The sequence below is a fragment of the Mytilus californianus genome, unplaced genomic scaffold, assembly GCF_021869535.1.
Source record: "Mytilus californianus isolate M0D057914Y unplaced genomic scaffold, xbMytCali1.0.p SCAF_4, whole genome shotgun sequence".
NCBI classification, from domain to species: domain Eukaryota; kingdom Metazoa; phylum Mollusca; class Bivalvia; order Mytilida; family Mytilidae; genus Mytilus; species Mytilus californianus.
The window spans coordinates 76,480,136-76,494,047 of record NW_026262690.1 but is presented as its reverse complement, the minus strand read 5'-3'; the positions used below and the strand labels follow the sequence as shown (position 1 = coordinate 76,494,047).

The 13,912-nt window shown below is 30.6% G+C and overlaps 1 protein-coding gene across 1 annotated transcript in view; it reads right to left on the bottom strand.

Annotated features, from left to right (window-relative positions):
* LOC127698724 (ATP-binding cassette sub-family C member 4-like) overlaps nucleotides 1-13,912 on the bottom strand; it is a 170,000-nt gene that overhangs the window by 129,967 nt on the left and 26,121 nt on the right. Inside the window, exon 2 of the mRNA XM_052202348.1 lies at nucleotides 1,379-1,489. Within this exon, the coding sequence (XP_052058308.1) occupies nucleotides 1,379-1,489 (111 nt within the window). The remainder of the gene's footprint in view (nucleotides 1-1,378; nucleotides 1,490-13,912) is intronic.

Below are 13,912 nucleotides of genomic sequence, written 5' to 3'. Positions count from 1 at the left end.
TCTATGTTATGTTTTGTATACTGTTGTTTGTCACTTTGGTCATTTTTTGTTTTTTGCCATGGTGTTATCAGTTTGTTATCTACTTATAAGTTTGAATATATATCCCTTTGGGTATCTTCCACCTCTCTTTTGCAGGAAACAAAATAAAATTCTAATAAAATTTTATAGTTTTGTGGATTTTTTAAATTATTGCTGATCAAACAAACCGGAAATTGAAAAGGGAGAGTTTGACTAAAAAAAACTCAGCTTGTAGCTTTTTAGTACGGTTTTAAAGTGATACCTTTTGAGAGCACTTGACAACATTCCACTTGTTTGATGGGAATATGCCAAGCTTTGGCACTAAGTGTGTAAGTTACTAATGGGTCTTTCACTCTTTTCCTCTATTGTCTTTCAAAATTGGTTTGAAAAATTGTGGAAAGGTATCATACTCATTCAAACAGGGACAATTTAATGGTCAGTTGATCTTTTGTAAAAAGTGTTTCTTACATAGGACAGTATCCCTTCAGAAATCAGTTTCAAACTAATAATTGAAACTCTTAAATAAAGCTGCCTTTCTGCTAATGGGTCCAATTGACCACAGGCACTGGTCTCTGAAAAAAAAAATTTCAGATTTTTTTTTTCCAGAGACAAGTGCTTGTGAGTCTGACAATATCTATTGAACTTGAAAGGAATACAGCCACCATTTACATACACAAGACAGGAGTCCAATGACATTTGATTGCCTGAAACCTAAGTGCACTATTACACTGACTCAGACATGCAGTAGTCTAATAAAAAGATATCAACAGACATATATCTAAACTGCATAATTAAGATTAAAACTTTTGAAAAATGCACAGAAAAACATCTCTATCGTGATACAAAAAATCTATGTTAAACTTTTCATATCCATCATCCCAGTTATCTGAAGAATCTCTCTCTATCACAGACATTCTACATATCATCTACTCTTAATCATTTGTATGAGTAAAAGGAGATGTGGGTATAAATCAATGAGACAGCAACCCAATAACACAATAGGCCAAATACCATCTTATTGGCAACACACAGTTTTCAACAATAGACAGGTGTCTTAGTATATAATATGTCAAGCTTTAAATTGTCCTGAGTCTGTAAAAGCTGGGAATAAATTAAACCGAAAAACAATCAGAGAGCTGCCATCAACACTAAATTCTCAACAAAATAAAAAGAAAAGAAACAAGAATGTCTGAGGACACAAATGCCCTAGCTCAAGTTTCAAACAAAAGAAAATGGGACGGACAGACGGATGGACAGAAAGACGGTAGATCAAGGGTAACACTTAATGCCCCATTGCCTACGGTGGGGGGCATAAAAAAACAGTATAAAGATTTCTTGCATTACTACAAACTTTGTTTACTTTTCTAATCTATCTCCTAAGTTGTCTGATGAATCCTGTTCACAGACATTGTACATATCATCAACTTCTAATCTTCTTTTGTAGCCTATCTTGAACAATGGGTTAAGCCACCTACAAAATACAAGCAACATTTAAAATTAATCAAAATGAAGTTACGTAACTGATAAACTATATAAGTAATAATTGAATCAAGCAACAATGAAACATTAATTAAATGATAAACTGGTACCATGCGCACCTGACACCTGTAATTTAATTAATCTTGCTGCATGATGGATGATCCATATACAGTGATATATGCAGCTTTCAGTAGGATACATGTATTAGAAAGCAAGAGTGTAAAAACTATCAAACAAGTAGTATGGGAAAACAAAAAGGGCAACAAGTAGTGTAAAATCAGAAATTATTGCGTGCTTCTATTATTGCAATTTTTCAAGGAAGGACAAAAATGTGAGTTTTATTACAATCTGCCGATACAAATATATGTATCAGATATCAGAATGCGAGTTCTTATTATTGCAATTCTCAACCAGTCACATTATTTGCAATAAAAAAAAACCTTGCAATAACTTCTGACTTAACAGTATCGTAATAATGACAAAATATTGCATGTCAAACCCTTTCAACCAACTATTCTGAAGGTCTGTGTGATGAAAATATTTAAGTTCATTCAATATATTGAAAAATTATTGAAGTTAGAAAAAGTGCTCACACATTACGTTTAATCATCACTGTCCATATATAAAGTTATTCTGTTCAGAAGAAGTTACTGAGAGGAGAGCAACCAAATTATTTTTTGGATGGAAGGAAACAGACAGGCAAGGTGATTGCAATATAGCCCCCTTTTACAGGGGGGGTGGGGGGGTGTAACAATATGTATAGTCGACAGAAACCAAAGACACCAGAGTGTTCTCCCTTACTATCCTTCCCGTTTATACATTTTTTCAAACCTACCAAATTGATTTATTCTACAACAGTTTGTAGTCTTTAATGTGTCATTCTACTTTTCAAGAAAACAACAACATGAACAATACTTATGGTGTCATGATTTTCTTGTAGTTTTTTGTTTGAAAATATATGTTTATTGTGTTTTTCCCCTTAATAAAATAGATGGACGATGAAGGTATTGTGTTCCAAATTAAAATTCTTCCTGACAGGAAAAACAACATATTGGTCCAGATAGCCCAACAAAAATTGTAAATGAACAAAAAATGGTGAGGTTAAACTTGATTAAAGAGTGCACAATCCTCTCCTTTTGCCTCTATTAACCATATGTTGTAAAAGTCAAATGCACAATTTTAGTAGAAATACAAGCTTGATAAATAGCCTCTAAAATTGCTGAATGGTCAAAATTTATTCTAGACATGGTAGTTAATTGATGTAGGTAAGTTTCTTGTAAATCAATTAGCAGTAATTATTTTCAGTCATATCAGATAAAGACTTTTCATTAGGCCATACCGATAAAGATATTTTATTTTTCCAAATTAATTCCCAGGCAGGCATTTACATATATCAAATATAATCTTTTACAACATACAATATTTTTACATGATATTCATATAATAAACCTAAATATTGATATAGAGTCATACAGGCAATCATATGTTAAATGAAAAGTATTTAAGGGTTGCTACTCCAGAGATGTGGCAAATGTCCTCCCTTGATTTCATCTGCAGATATTTTAAATTTTTTTACAGATTTGCTGGAAATGTATATATATTTGATTATTTAGCTTCACCAGCATACCAAACAATAGTAGAATGGAATAAGAGCCTGCTATTACATTGGAGAATGCTATGTGATCATCTTTCCTCAGATAAAAGACTTTTTATTCTGCCATACCAAACAATAGTAGAATGAAATAATAGCCTATTATTACATCGGAGGATGCTGTGTGGTCATCATTCCTCAGATAAAGACTTTGCATTCTGCCATACAAAACAATAGTAGCCTGTTATGACAACGTACATTGGAGGATGCTATATGGCTATCATTCCTGATCTTTTTCCTGATCTTTTTCAAACAGTCATTTTTTTTTCAAACAGTCATTTTTAAAAGCCAAGAAATAGATGAAATAGTTAATTTTATATATAGCAATAGACAATTCTTAACTTTTTTTTTTAAGATTTGACCCAGAATAATAAGTTTTTGGGTTTTTTGTTTTTGTTTTGTTATATTAAGTTACATATCAAATCTAATTCTTATTGGTGGGTCCTTTTTTGTCATCTATGATTGAACCATATTATTTTATCAAGAAATAGTTCCGCAATTCTTATCATATATAATATGTTTCATTTATTCATCTAGGCAGATGTTATTATTGATAAAAGAAACAGATGGTTGTAGTCACTATAGGTCTTAATTTTTACTTGGTTTAAAAAGAATTATTTTTAGGGATGAAGGTTATTTCAAATGCTGTTTCAATTAACTAAAAAAATACCATCTCTAATCATGATAACTGATGTTTACTACAAATAAAAAATTCATAGCATACCAGCAACATTTCTGTACCGATTGTTATACATTAGAATGAGTACTATACTTATTACCTACCAGTCCGATTTTACAATCCAAACTGCTGAATATACAAGTCGCTATATATTTATTACTGTGCATATCCTAAAGGATTTGCTGTTTCACAATACAAATTGCTAAAATGTTTTACCAAATTGCAGTTTGAATGACAAATGTTAATTTAAATCTAATAGGATTTTATCACACTGCACTTTTTGCATACTAACAACCTTTCACTAGCAATGAGATCAACTATTTTAAAACTATTTTACCAGTTGATTAGTTTGTAGAGATGAATTCAAACTGCAATTTGGTAGAACATTTTAGCAAATGGTATAATTAAAGGGCCAAAGCCTTTAAGATATGCACAGTAGTTCAATGTCAAAAATAATAAATATCACTTTTGGCTACTGAAAGGTCTACATCTCAACAATGAGAAAAGCTAAAATCGTGAAAATTGAACTTGACCATCATTTAGTCACAGGAAACAACATATCTAATTTGAAAAAATTTCGTCAAAACTTTTCATGTTAATGAATGGACACTGTTTTAAATCATATCAGTTGACTTACATGACAATTAAGGTTTGAATTTGAATGTTTTTTTTTTTATTTTCTGCTAAAAAATATCTAAGAAAATCATATTAGTATGGCCTCATTACTTGTCATTAAGGAGTACAAACTTTGATATTGCTTATTCTGATTAAGATAAAAAGATAAGAAGATAAATTCTAAAGAGAACAGACATACCCATAATGACTTTTTGTTTACAAGAAACTGACCAGATTGATCATATCTGCCATTCTTCCATGTTTACTGCTGTAAACACTTCACCTTAAAGTGAAAAATGTCACTTAGAACACAACTGTCTAGTATTTAACCAAAATAGTTGTTGAAAGTCATTCATTTTGAATTTTCAAGATTGCAATCAGATTAATCAATCAAAAATGAATCAAGGAGAAAGCACAAAATCAGGTCAAAATCATGATTAAAACAGCTTACTACACACAATTTTGAACAAGAAGCATGATCTCACCCACTTTTTCACAAACCTGTTGAATGGTGTCATATCTGAGGGTATCATATATCTATTTGAACTGCACTGGCATGTACAGACATTTGATGAATGATTTAGATATTTCATTTCCGAAATGGACAATTAAGTTTTTTCTCTGTAATTTATTCAAAATATTATTATAGGTACTGTTATTGCTGATTATTGTTCCTTGCTTTGTGCAGCTTTTGTAATTTTAAAGGTAAATTATTTAAATTGTGTTTTTATTATAAAGGATGTATTAATAAGCCTGCCAGAATACAAATGGTAAAAATAGTAGCCTTCATTTCTCAAACATTTTCCCAGGAACAGGCAAAACGTTTTTTTTTTCTGGTATAAGACGTTTTTCATGCAACCTTTTATAAAATTGCAAAATTATGTACAAGGTAAATTAGAAGCTAGAAGTAACTAACTTACACTTTATGGTAAATTACAAATGAAATTAGTTATTATGGAGGAGGAGCTAAAATTACTCATATTACACATTGTCCTTTCTCTTAAGTACAAATGTATTCAATCAATTTTTGACAGACTTTGAAATATCACTACCTGGTATTGGTGAGACCAAAAAATTATATGCTTGTTTCTCTAATTCTTAACCGATTTATCCTTTTCCTGACCTTTAATTATTTCTATTAAATCAACGTGTGGCTCGTTTGATCTCAGTTTTTCATTGGTCAGAATTCAATTCAGACATCAAATTTTCTTGCTTTCCTCTGAATTTCCTATTTTTTAATAAATTGGACATAGAAAATTATATTCATCTGAATATCACAAACATACTAGCGGATTAAAAAATAAATGTGGATAGTGTCCACATGTGGACACAGATGATGCCCCCGCTTGCATATCATATAGTTACAAAGGGACATAACTGAAGAACGGTAAAAGTGATGTTACCCAAATTTGAACTTGATCTGAGTTTTGTGGTAATAAGCATTGTGTTTAAGTTTCATAACATTTGGTTGAGGCAAACTTAAGTTGAGAACAGAAACTAAAAATTCAGCAATTTTTCTATTTGTAAACACGCATAACTCTAGAACAGTTGTGTATAAGTTTTATAACATTAGGTTGAGACAAACTAAAAAATTCAGCAATTTTTATGTTTATAAAGGGACATAACTCAAGAATGGTAAAAGTGTCGGCACCTTATTTCGTACTTAATCTGTATTATGTAGTAATATGCATTGTGTATAAGTTTCATAACATTTGGTTGAGGCAAACTAAAGTTAGAAAACGGAAACAAAAAATTTGTACTTGATCTCAGTTTTGTGGTAATGAATATTGTGTATAGGTTTCATAATGTTTGGTTGGGGCAAACTTAAGTTACAGAATGGAAACTAAAAATTCTGCAATCTTTCCATTTATAAAGGGGCATAACTCAATAATGGTTAAAGTGACACTTCCCAAATTCAACTAGATCTGTGTTTTATCAGTGGAGGTAAAATTAAACATTGCATTGTATAAAGCATTGATTGTAGTTGATTCAAATATAATCATGGACAAAGGAAGATGACTCCAATTTTAAAAATAACTTGATATTAAGAAGAAAATAAAAAATTTGCAATTTTTCCTTTTATAAAGGGGCATAACTCTAGAAGGGTTAAAGTGACGCCACCAAAATTCAAACTTGATCTGTGTTTTGTGGTAATAAGCATTGTGTATAAGTTTCATAACATTTGGTTGAGGCAAACTTAAGTTAGAGAACGGAAACTAAAAATTTTGCAATTTTTCCATTTATAAAGGGGCATAACTCTAGAACAGTTAAAGTGACGCCACCAAAATTCAAACTTGATCTGTGTTTTGTGGTAATTAGAATTGTGTATAAGTTTCATAACATTTGGTTGATGCAAACTTAAGTTAGAGAACGGAAACTAAAAATTTTGCAATTTTTCCATTTATAAAGGGGCATAACTCTAGAACGGTTAGAGTGACGCCACCAAAATTCAAACTTGATCTGTGTTTTGTGGTAATCAGCATTGTGTATAAGTTTCATAACATTTGGTTGAGGCAAACTTAAGTTAGGGAAAGGAAACTAAAAATTTTGCAATTTTTCCATTTATAAAGGGGCATAACTCTAGAACGGGTAAAGTGACGACACCAAAATTCAAACCTGATCCGTGTTTTGTGGTAATAAGCATTGTGTATAAGTTTCATAACATTTGTTTGAGGCAAACTCAAGTTAGAGAACGGAAACCAATTTCGGGACGTACGGACGGACGTACGTACGTACAGACGGACAAGGGTAAAACTTCATGCCCCCACCGCTACGGCGGGGGCATAATGGACATGCTTAATTTCTACTTTCTTTTTGGCTAATTATTATATGTTTAATTGATCCAACTTTTTGTGTACTATACATATATGGATATCTATTTTTCTTTTTTCTTTTTGGGCTGCTTGTTTGTTATCTATATCAACCACACTTGCAATAAAATGCATTAGTATTAAAAAAGAAACATACTATAGATTCTTTATCTATGTATTCTTTAAGAACTTAAATAGTTCTCGTTTTTATTTTATTTTTTTTTTTTTATCTCATTGTTTGTATTGTATTATGAAAAATTATTGATGTTGTAATGTTTATGCCCTTTGGGGCCCATAATTGGAAATAAAATATCTTATCTTATCTTATCTTATCCTATTTTGACCTCATGAAAAAAGGCAACCATGCCTGATGGAAAGAAGACATCTTTTTGCAGATCAATCGAATAAGATTGTCTGCAGGTCATCTAAAAATCATTAGAGAAACAGATATCACCATCACATCTCATGCAATACAATATTTATCACCTCTCGAACGTTAAATTTTAAATATTCAAAATTTTGAAATTTGAAAATTTAACTGTCTCGAGTGGATAAATATCATATCACACTCCATGCAGTGGTAGAATCTATATTTACTTGTCTCCTGGCAGAACAAATAGAGTAGGATATATATTTTACATGTACATACAAAATGTATGTAAGGAAAGGTTCTGGACTTTAGCATTACTTAACCAAAAATGTGAGAACTTAAACATTGCTTAATCAAAATTTCCATAAAATGTGTTAGGATAGGCATAGAAATTTAAGGTATGTAGGTAGGCATGAAACATAACTATATTTTTTTGGCCTGTGCACATTGATTCTGATTGTTTACAAGAAACTGACCAGTGACTCTTTTCACAAATAAATCTTACAGAGTATAAATACTTGTTAGTCATGATCATTTCAGTATTACTTACCATGAATTCTAATCCCAAGATTTTTTGTGAAAACAGTCACAGATATGATTGTTAAAATGTTTTATAATGTTTACACCAGCAATTAACACTTCAACTTAAAGTGCAAACTGAAATAAGAATCACTTCTAAGAAAAGGAAAGAAATTCTGAATGAATTTTTATAGAAAGTAATTTATTAGTTGTTGAAACTAATTTATTTTGAATATCTAAGGTTGCAATCAGATAAATCAATCAAAAGAAGATAAGAGGATGATAAAACAGCTACTAAACAATTTAGTCATAAAACACTGCACAAAAACATTGAACCAGATGTCATTCTGGCATATTGAATAATTCCATTTTTGCTATTCCAGTTATCCCTTTTGCAATGATGTTATGCATGTTATAAATATACTGAATTATTTGATTAATTATTTGTATTTTTGGTATGCATGTTATGATGAATATACTACAGCAATTTATTAAACAAGATAAATGATTTGGATTTATATTGGCTTTGTAATTCAATGAAATATCAGTTTAGAAAATATTGTCAACATTTGACAGAAAGTATGCATATAAATATGTGATAAATTCAAAATCAACAAATTTTTACACATTGTTCTAGTAACGATGTCATAATGTACTCTATAAAAATCATAATTTTGACTTATCTAGACCTAAAGTTGGATAGAGTTTGATTTAAAGATAACATTTGCTATTTGCATCAACCACATGTATCTTTATTCATATGTATTATTTCATAACAAATTTATTTTGGTTTAATTGGCCACATAATTTTTACAGTGGTCTATACATTTGTAGCAGTCAGAATTCATTGAAGAAAACAAAATAGTAATATCGTGTTCATATGAACATGGAATTCAGAAATGTTTCAACTGCTTATTTTAATAAGAAAGATAATTGCACGTAATAGATACCATGGGTCATTGCCGGAGATAAGAGGCCTCTCAGAATATCTTGATTTGTGTTTTTGTTTTATTGCAAAAAGTGTGAATATTTATAATATAATGATGTAACTTTAAATGCTCTACCACACAGATTTAAAGATAAAAGATGCAAACAAAAGTACGTTTGAAAAAAAACTTTTTTTACTCAAAATTTGTCGATTTTATTAACTATTACGTACAAAATATGAGTCTACAAACACTGATTATAGGAAAATATTCAGTTCCTCGCACCTTTGTAAAGGAACCTTGAGTTTGAAATTTTTTGGCGCAGAGAAACATTTTGTTTTCCATCATCTCAGTTGGACATGCAGCTGTACCTTTCAGAAATAAATTGGATTTTCTGGTGATCTTTTGACCCTTACACTTAGGAAAATAACCATAATGTTTTAATTTATATTTCAATAATGAACACTAGCAATTTTTTTACTTTTCCTGTAAAATTGCCTGGTACAATTGCAATATGATTGTGATTAGAAAAATGCAGAATGTGTCCCCATGGACACAGATGATGCCCCTGCTTGCATACAACATTATAAAGGGACATAACTCAAGAAAAATAAAAGTGACGCTACCCAAATTTGTACTTGATCTGAGTTTTAAGGTAATAAGCTATTGTGTATAGGTTTCATAATGTTTGGTTGGGCAGACTTAAGTTACAGAACGGAAACTAAAAATTTTGCAGTTTTTCGATTTATAAAGGGCATAACTCGATAATGATTAAAGTGAGGCTACCAAAATTCAACTTGATCTGTGTTTTGTGATAATAAACTGCTTCGCTGAGTGCCGCTGGATACGCCCGCAGAGGTCCAACCCTGAACAGTAGGGGCAAAAATGAACACAATATTCAAGCTTGATACAGGTCTGAATTTGGATTGTAATTAAATATTTGACATATTATAGGTTTCTGAATAAATGTAGTCAAACTTGAAATTGGTTATATGAATTGAATTTATATTCAATTAAAGATTTCTTGCTGTTGTGCAATACACTGTGCTGTTGCGCAATACTTAGTAAATCTGTTGTCAGACTATAAACAAATAAAGTTCAATTTCTTCTCAATGTCATATTTGAAATTTATGAAAATCAATAGGGAGATTACATCAATAGCTATAAATAATTCACCAAAGTTTCATGAGAACTGCTGAAAGCATTTTTGAGTTATTGTCCAAAAACTGGAAAATCCCCCCTTTTTTAATGAATAAAACCCCATAACTCAGAAATGTAAAATCTAAAGTTTATAAAATTCTGAAGGGAGCTTACATCAACAGATATAAACAATTCGCCAAAGTTTCATGAGAACTGCTGAAAGCATTTTTTAGTTATTGTTCTGAAAACTGGAAAATCACCCTTTTTTTATGAATAAAACCCTGTAACCCTGTAACTCGGAAAAGTAAAATCTAAAATTTATAAAAATCCAAAGGGAGCTCATGTCAATAGATATAAACAATTCACCAAAATTTCTTGCAAGTTGGTGAAAGCAAATTCTTGAGTTATTGTCGGAAAACTGGAAAATCCCCCCTTTTTTAATGAATAAAACCCCAAAACTCAGAAATGGTAAATCTGAAATTTATAAAAACTGAAAGGGAGCTCACGTCAATAGATATATACAATTCACCAAAGTTTCATGCATATTGGTTAAAGATTTTTTGAGTTAATGTCCGACATGTGATGATGGACGGACGGAATGACGGACAGACGGTCAACATTATACCATAATACGTCCGTAAACAGGAGTATAAAAAGCATTGTGTATAAGTTTCATAACATTTGGTTGAGGCAACTTAAGCAAATTTTTTGCATTTTTTTCCATTTATAAAGGGAATAACTCGAGAATGGTTAAAGTGACCCTACCAAAATTCAACCTTAATCTTTATTTTGTGGTAATAAGCATTGTGTATATGTTTCATAAAATTTCATTGAGTCAAACTTAAGTTAGAGAACGGAAACTAAAAATTTTGTAATTTTTCCATTTATAAAGGGGCATAACTCTAGAACGGTTAGAGTGATGCTACCAAAATTCAAAATTGATCTGTGTTTTGTGGTAATAAGCATTGTGTATAAGTTTCATAACATTTGGTTGATGCAAACTTAAGTAAGAGACCGGAAACTAAAAATTTTGCAATTTTTCCATTTATAAAGGGGCATAACTCTAGAACAGGTAGAGTGACGCTACCAAAATTCAATCTTGATATGTGTTTTGTGGAATTAAGCATTGTGTATAAGTTTCATAACATTTGGTTGAGGCAAACTTAAGTTAGAGAATGAAAACTAAAAATTTTGTAATTTTTCCATTTATAAAGGGGCATAACTCTAGAACGGTTAAAGTGACGAACCAAAATTCAAACTTGATATGTGTTTTGTGGTAATAGGCATTGTGTCCTGCTGCCGCCGCAGGATCACTATCCCTATGTCGAGCTTTCTGCGACAAAAGTCGAAGGCTCGACAAAAATTACTACCTTTCACCTTTTGAATGACAATTATATATAATAAAAGAATGTATAGAAATTCTTATCATCATTTTCAAAATATCAATGAAGTGGAATTAAAGTCTAATAGGATTGTAAGTATGCTTTATTTTACATGTATCACCTTGCTCTTTCATGACCGGACTGTAGTTTTCTACAGCAGTTTGTTAAAATATCTGACCAGTTAAATAGTTTGGTTTGATAAAACAAATTGCAATTTGGTCAGAATTTTGAATAAACTGCAATAGGTAGAGAGCAACACTTAAAGTCAAGTCACAGTAATAAACAAAAATTGTGTACTGAAAATTTCATATTACAACTGATCTTTAACTGCATCTACAATCCAAATTCATAATTTTGAAATGAAAAAATTATCTGTTTCTGTTATCACTTCTGACTTGAAGTACTTCTCCAATATCCATTAAATTACTTTCATGTCAGACAAACAAATTAAACATATGTTTTTTCTTCAAAATTCTCTTAAAATGTAAACATTTATATCCATTTGTGGTTCAAAGAAGGCATGATGTCTATAGCAGTACATTAAGTACTGAAAACTTGCTGTCACTATATCTAAAAGGATTCATTTAGCATTGGATTTTTTGGCACTTGTATATATGTGTCTGTCATTGTTCTGCTACTTGTGGCGTTTTGATTGACAAATCAAAATTGTTGTTGTTGTTGTTGTATTAAATACTAATATTGCAGAGTAAAGTGCTTTTCAGAACTGATTTGCATAGCACTTTAATAAAAGTAAGTTGTAAATTCAGACAGTATTGCCATGTTTTTATTAATACCAAAAATGCGGCAGTATCGGATTTGCAATAATAATAAAATGCTCCGCAGAGTGCATCTTGATACGACCGCAGAGGTCGAAACCCTGAACAGTTGGGGCAAGTATGAATACTAGATTCAAACTTGATACAGCTCTGAATTTGGATTGTGATTAAATATATTACACATTATAGGTTTCTTGCACTCTTAATTTCAGCAGTGATATTTCTTCACAAAATTTTTGTAATAGCATTAATTAGATCTTGCATTTTAACCAGTAATCAGTGATTCCCAATAGTGAATGCACACATTAATTTCTGAATTTACAGTAGATTTCTGTGTACACCAACGAGACAGCAAACTAATGACACAAAAAAAAAAAGACATTTAGAGATCAACATACGGTCTTCAATAATGACAAGTTTATATAATTTGTCATTCAGTCCAAATCACTCTGGGTCTAGAAAAGGTGTGTATATTGAGTTTACTAACAATGCATTTCTAGCCCCAAATTTGCTAAAAAGGATATATTTAAGTTAGGAATAATTAATCCAAATTGAGTAGTCCCATTTTACTGAAAATGTCAGAACTTGATCATGAACTGTTTGATTTTTCTATCTAAATCATATTTCCAATAACTGCTTTAAATTTTGAGATACAAGTCAAAATCTGCATTTTAACCCTATTTTCTAGTTTTAGCAACCATGTAAAGAAATAATCTAGAAACTTTCAAAATGCATAATTTTTATACCATATGTATCTATGATTGTTAGATAATGCATGTACACATTTGTGTTGGTTGTTTAAATGCATCATTATCCCTAATTTTCTCTCTTAAATTTTATAGTTTAAAATAAAAACTTAAAAAGATGTCATAAAATGCATTCTTACAAAAAACCATGGTAGAATTATAAGAAATCAGTATTAATATAAATTAATTGATTTCTATGAATATGTATAAATATAGTTCATAGCACCTTAAGCGAAATTCAATAATGTCAAAGTGAAAAAAAAACATCTTTACATGTAACTGTCAAAATCTGTCTGACAGAATGGGATTGAACAAGTTTTAGAATTGGAATATTTCCACTTGGGCTATTAGAGTGAATTGAAGAGGATAATTGCATTAACATATTTAGAAAACGATAGATGTTTACCATGGGTACAGAGAATATAATGTCAATATGTCTTTTGTTATTACACTGATCAAAATATAAAATCTTAAACTGTGGAAAGATTTTAATTTGTACATGTGGATTAAGAGAAAAATATATTTCCATGGATATTTGATTGCATGACTTTGCAAAAATCTGCATACAAACCAATAGAATATGTGCTCTTGGCTGAACATACCAATTTTGTTAATAAAACAATAGTAAAATTGGTAAATGTACATAGTTTCCAAAACTTATCTCAGAAGTTCAAAAATAAATAAAAGAACAGAGTTCCAATGTCCCCCACGTTGCACATATTTTATCTATCCAAGGTACAAGGGCAATAACTAAAATAAACTGTTGTCATAGAGATATGTCTCGCCTGTCGGCATAAAATT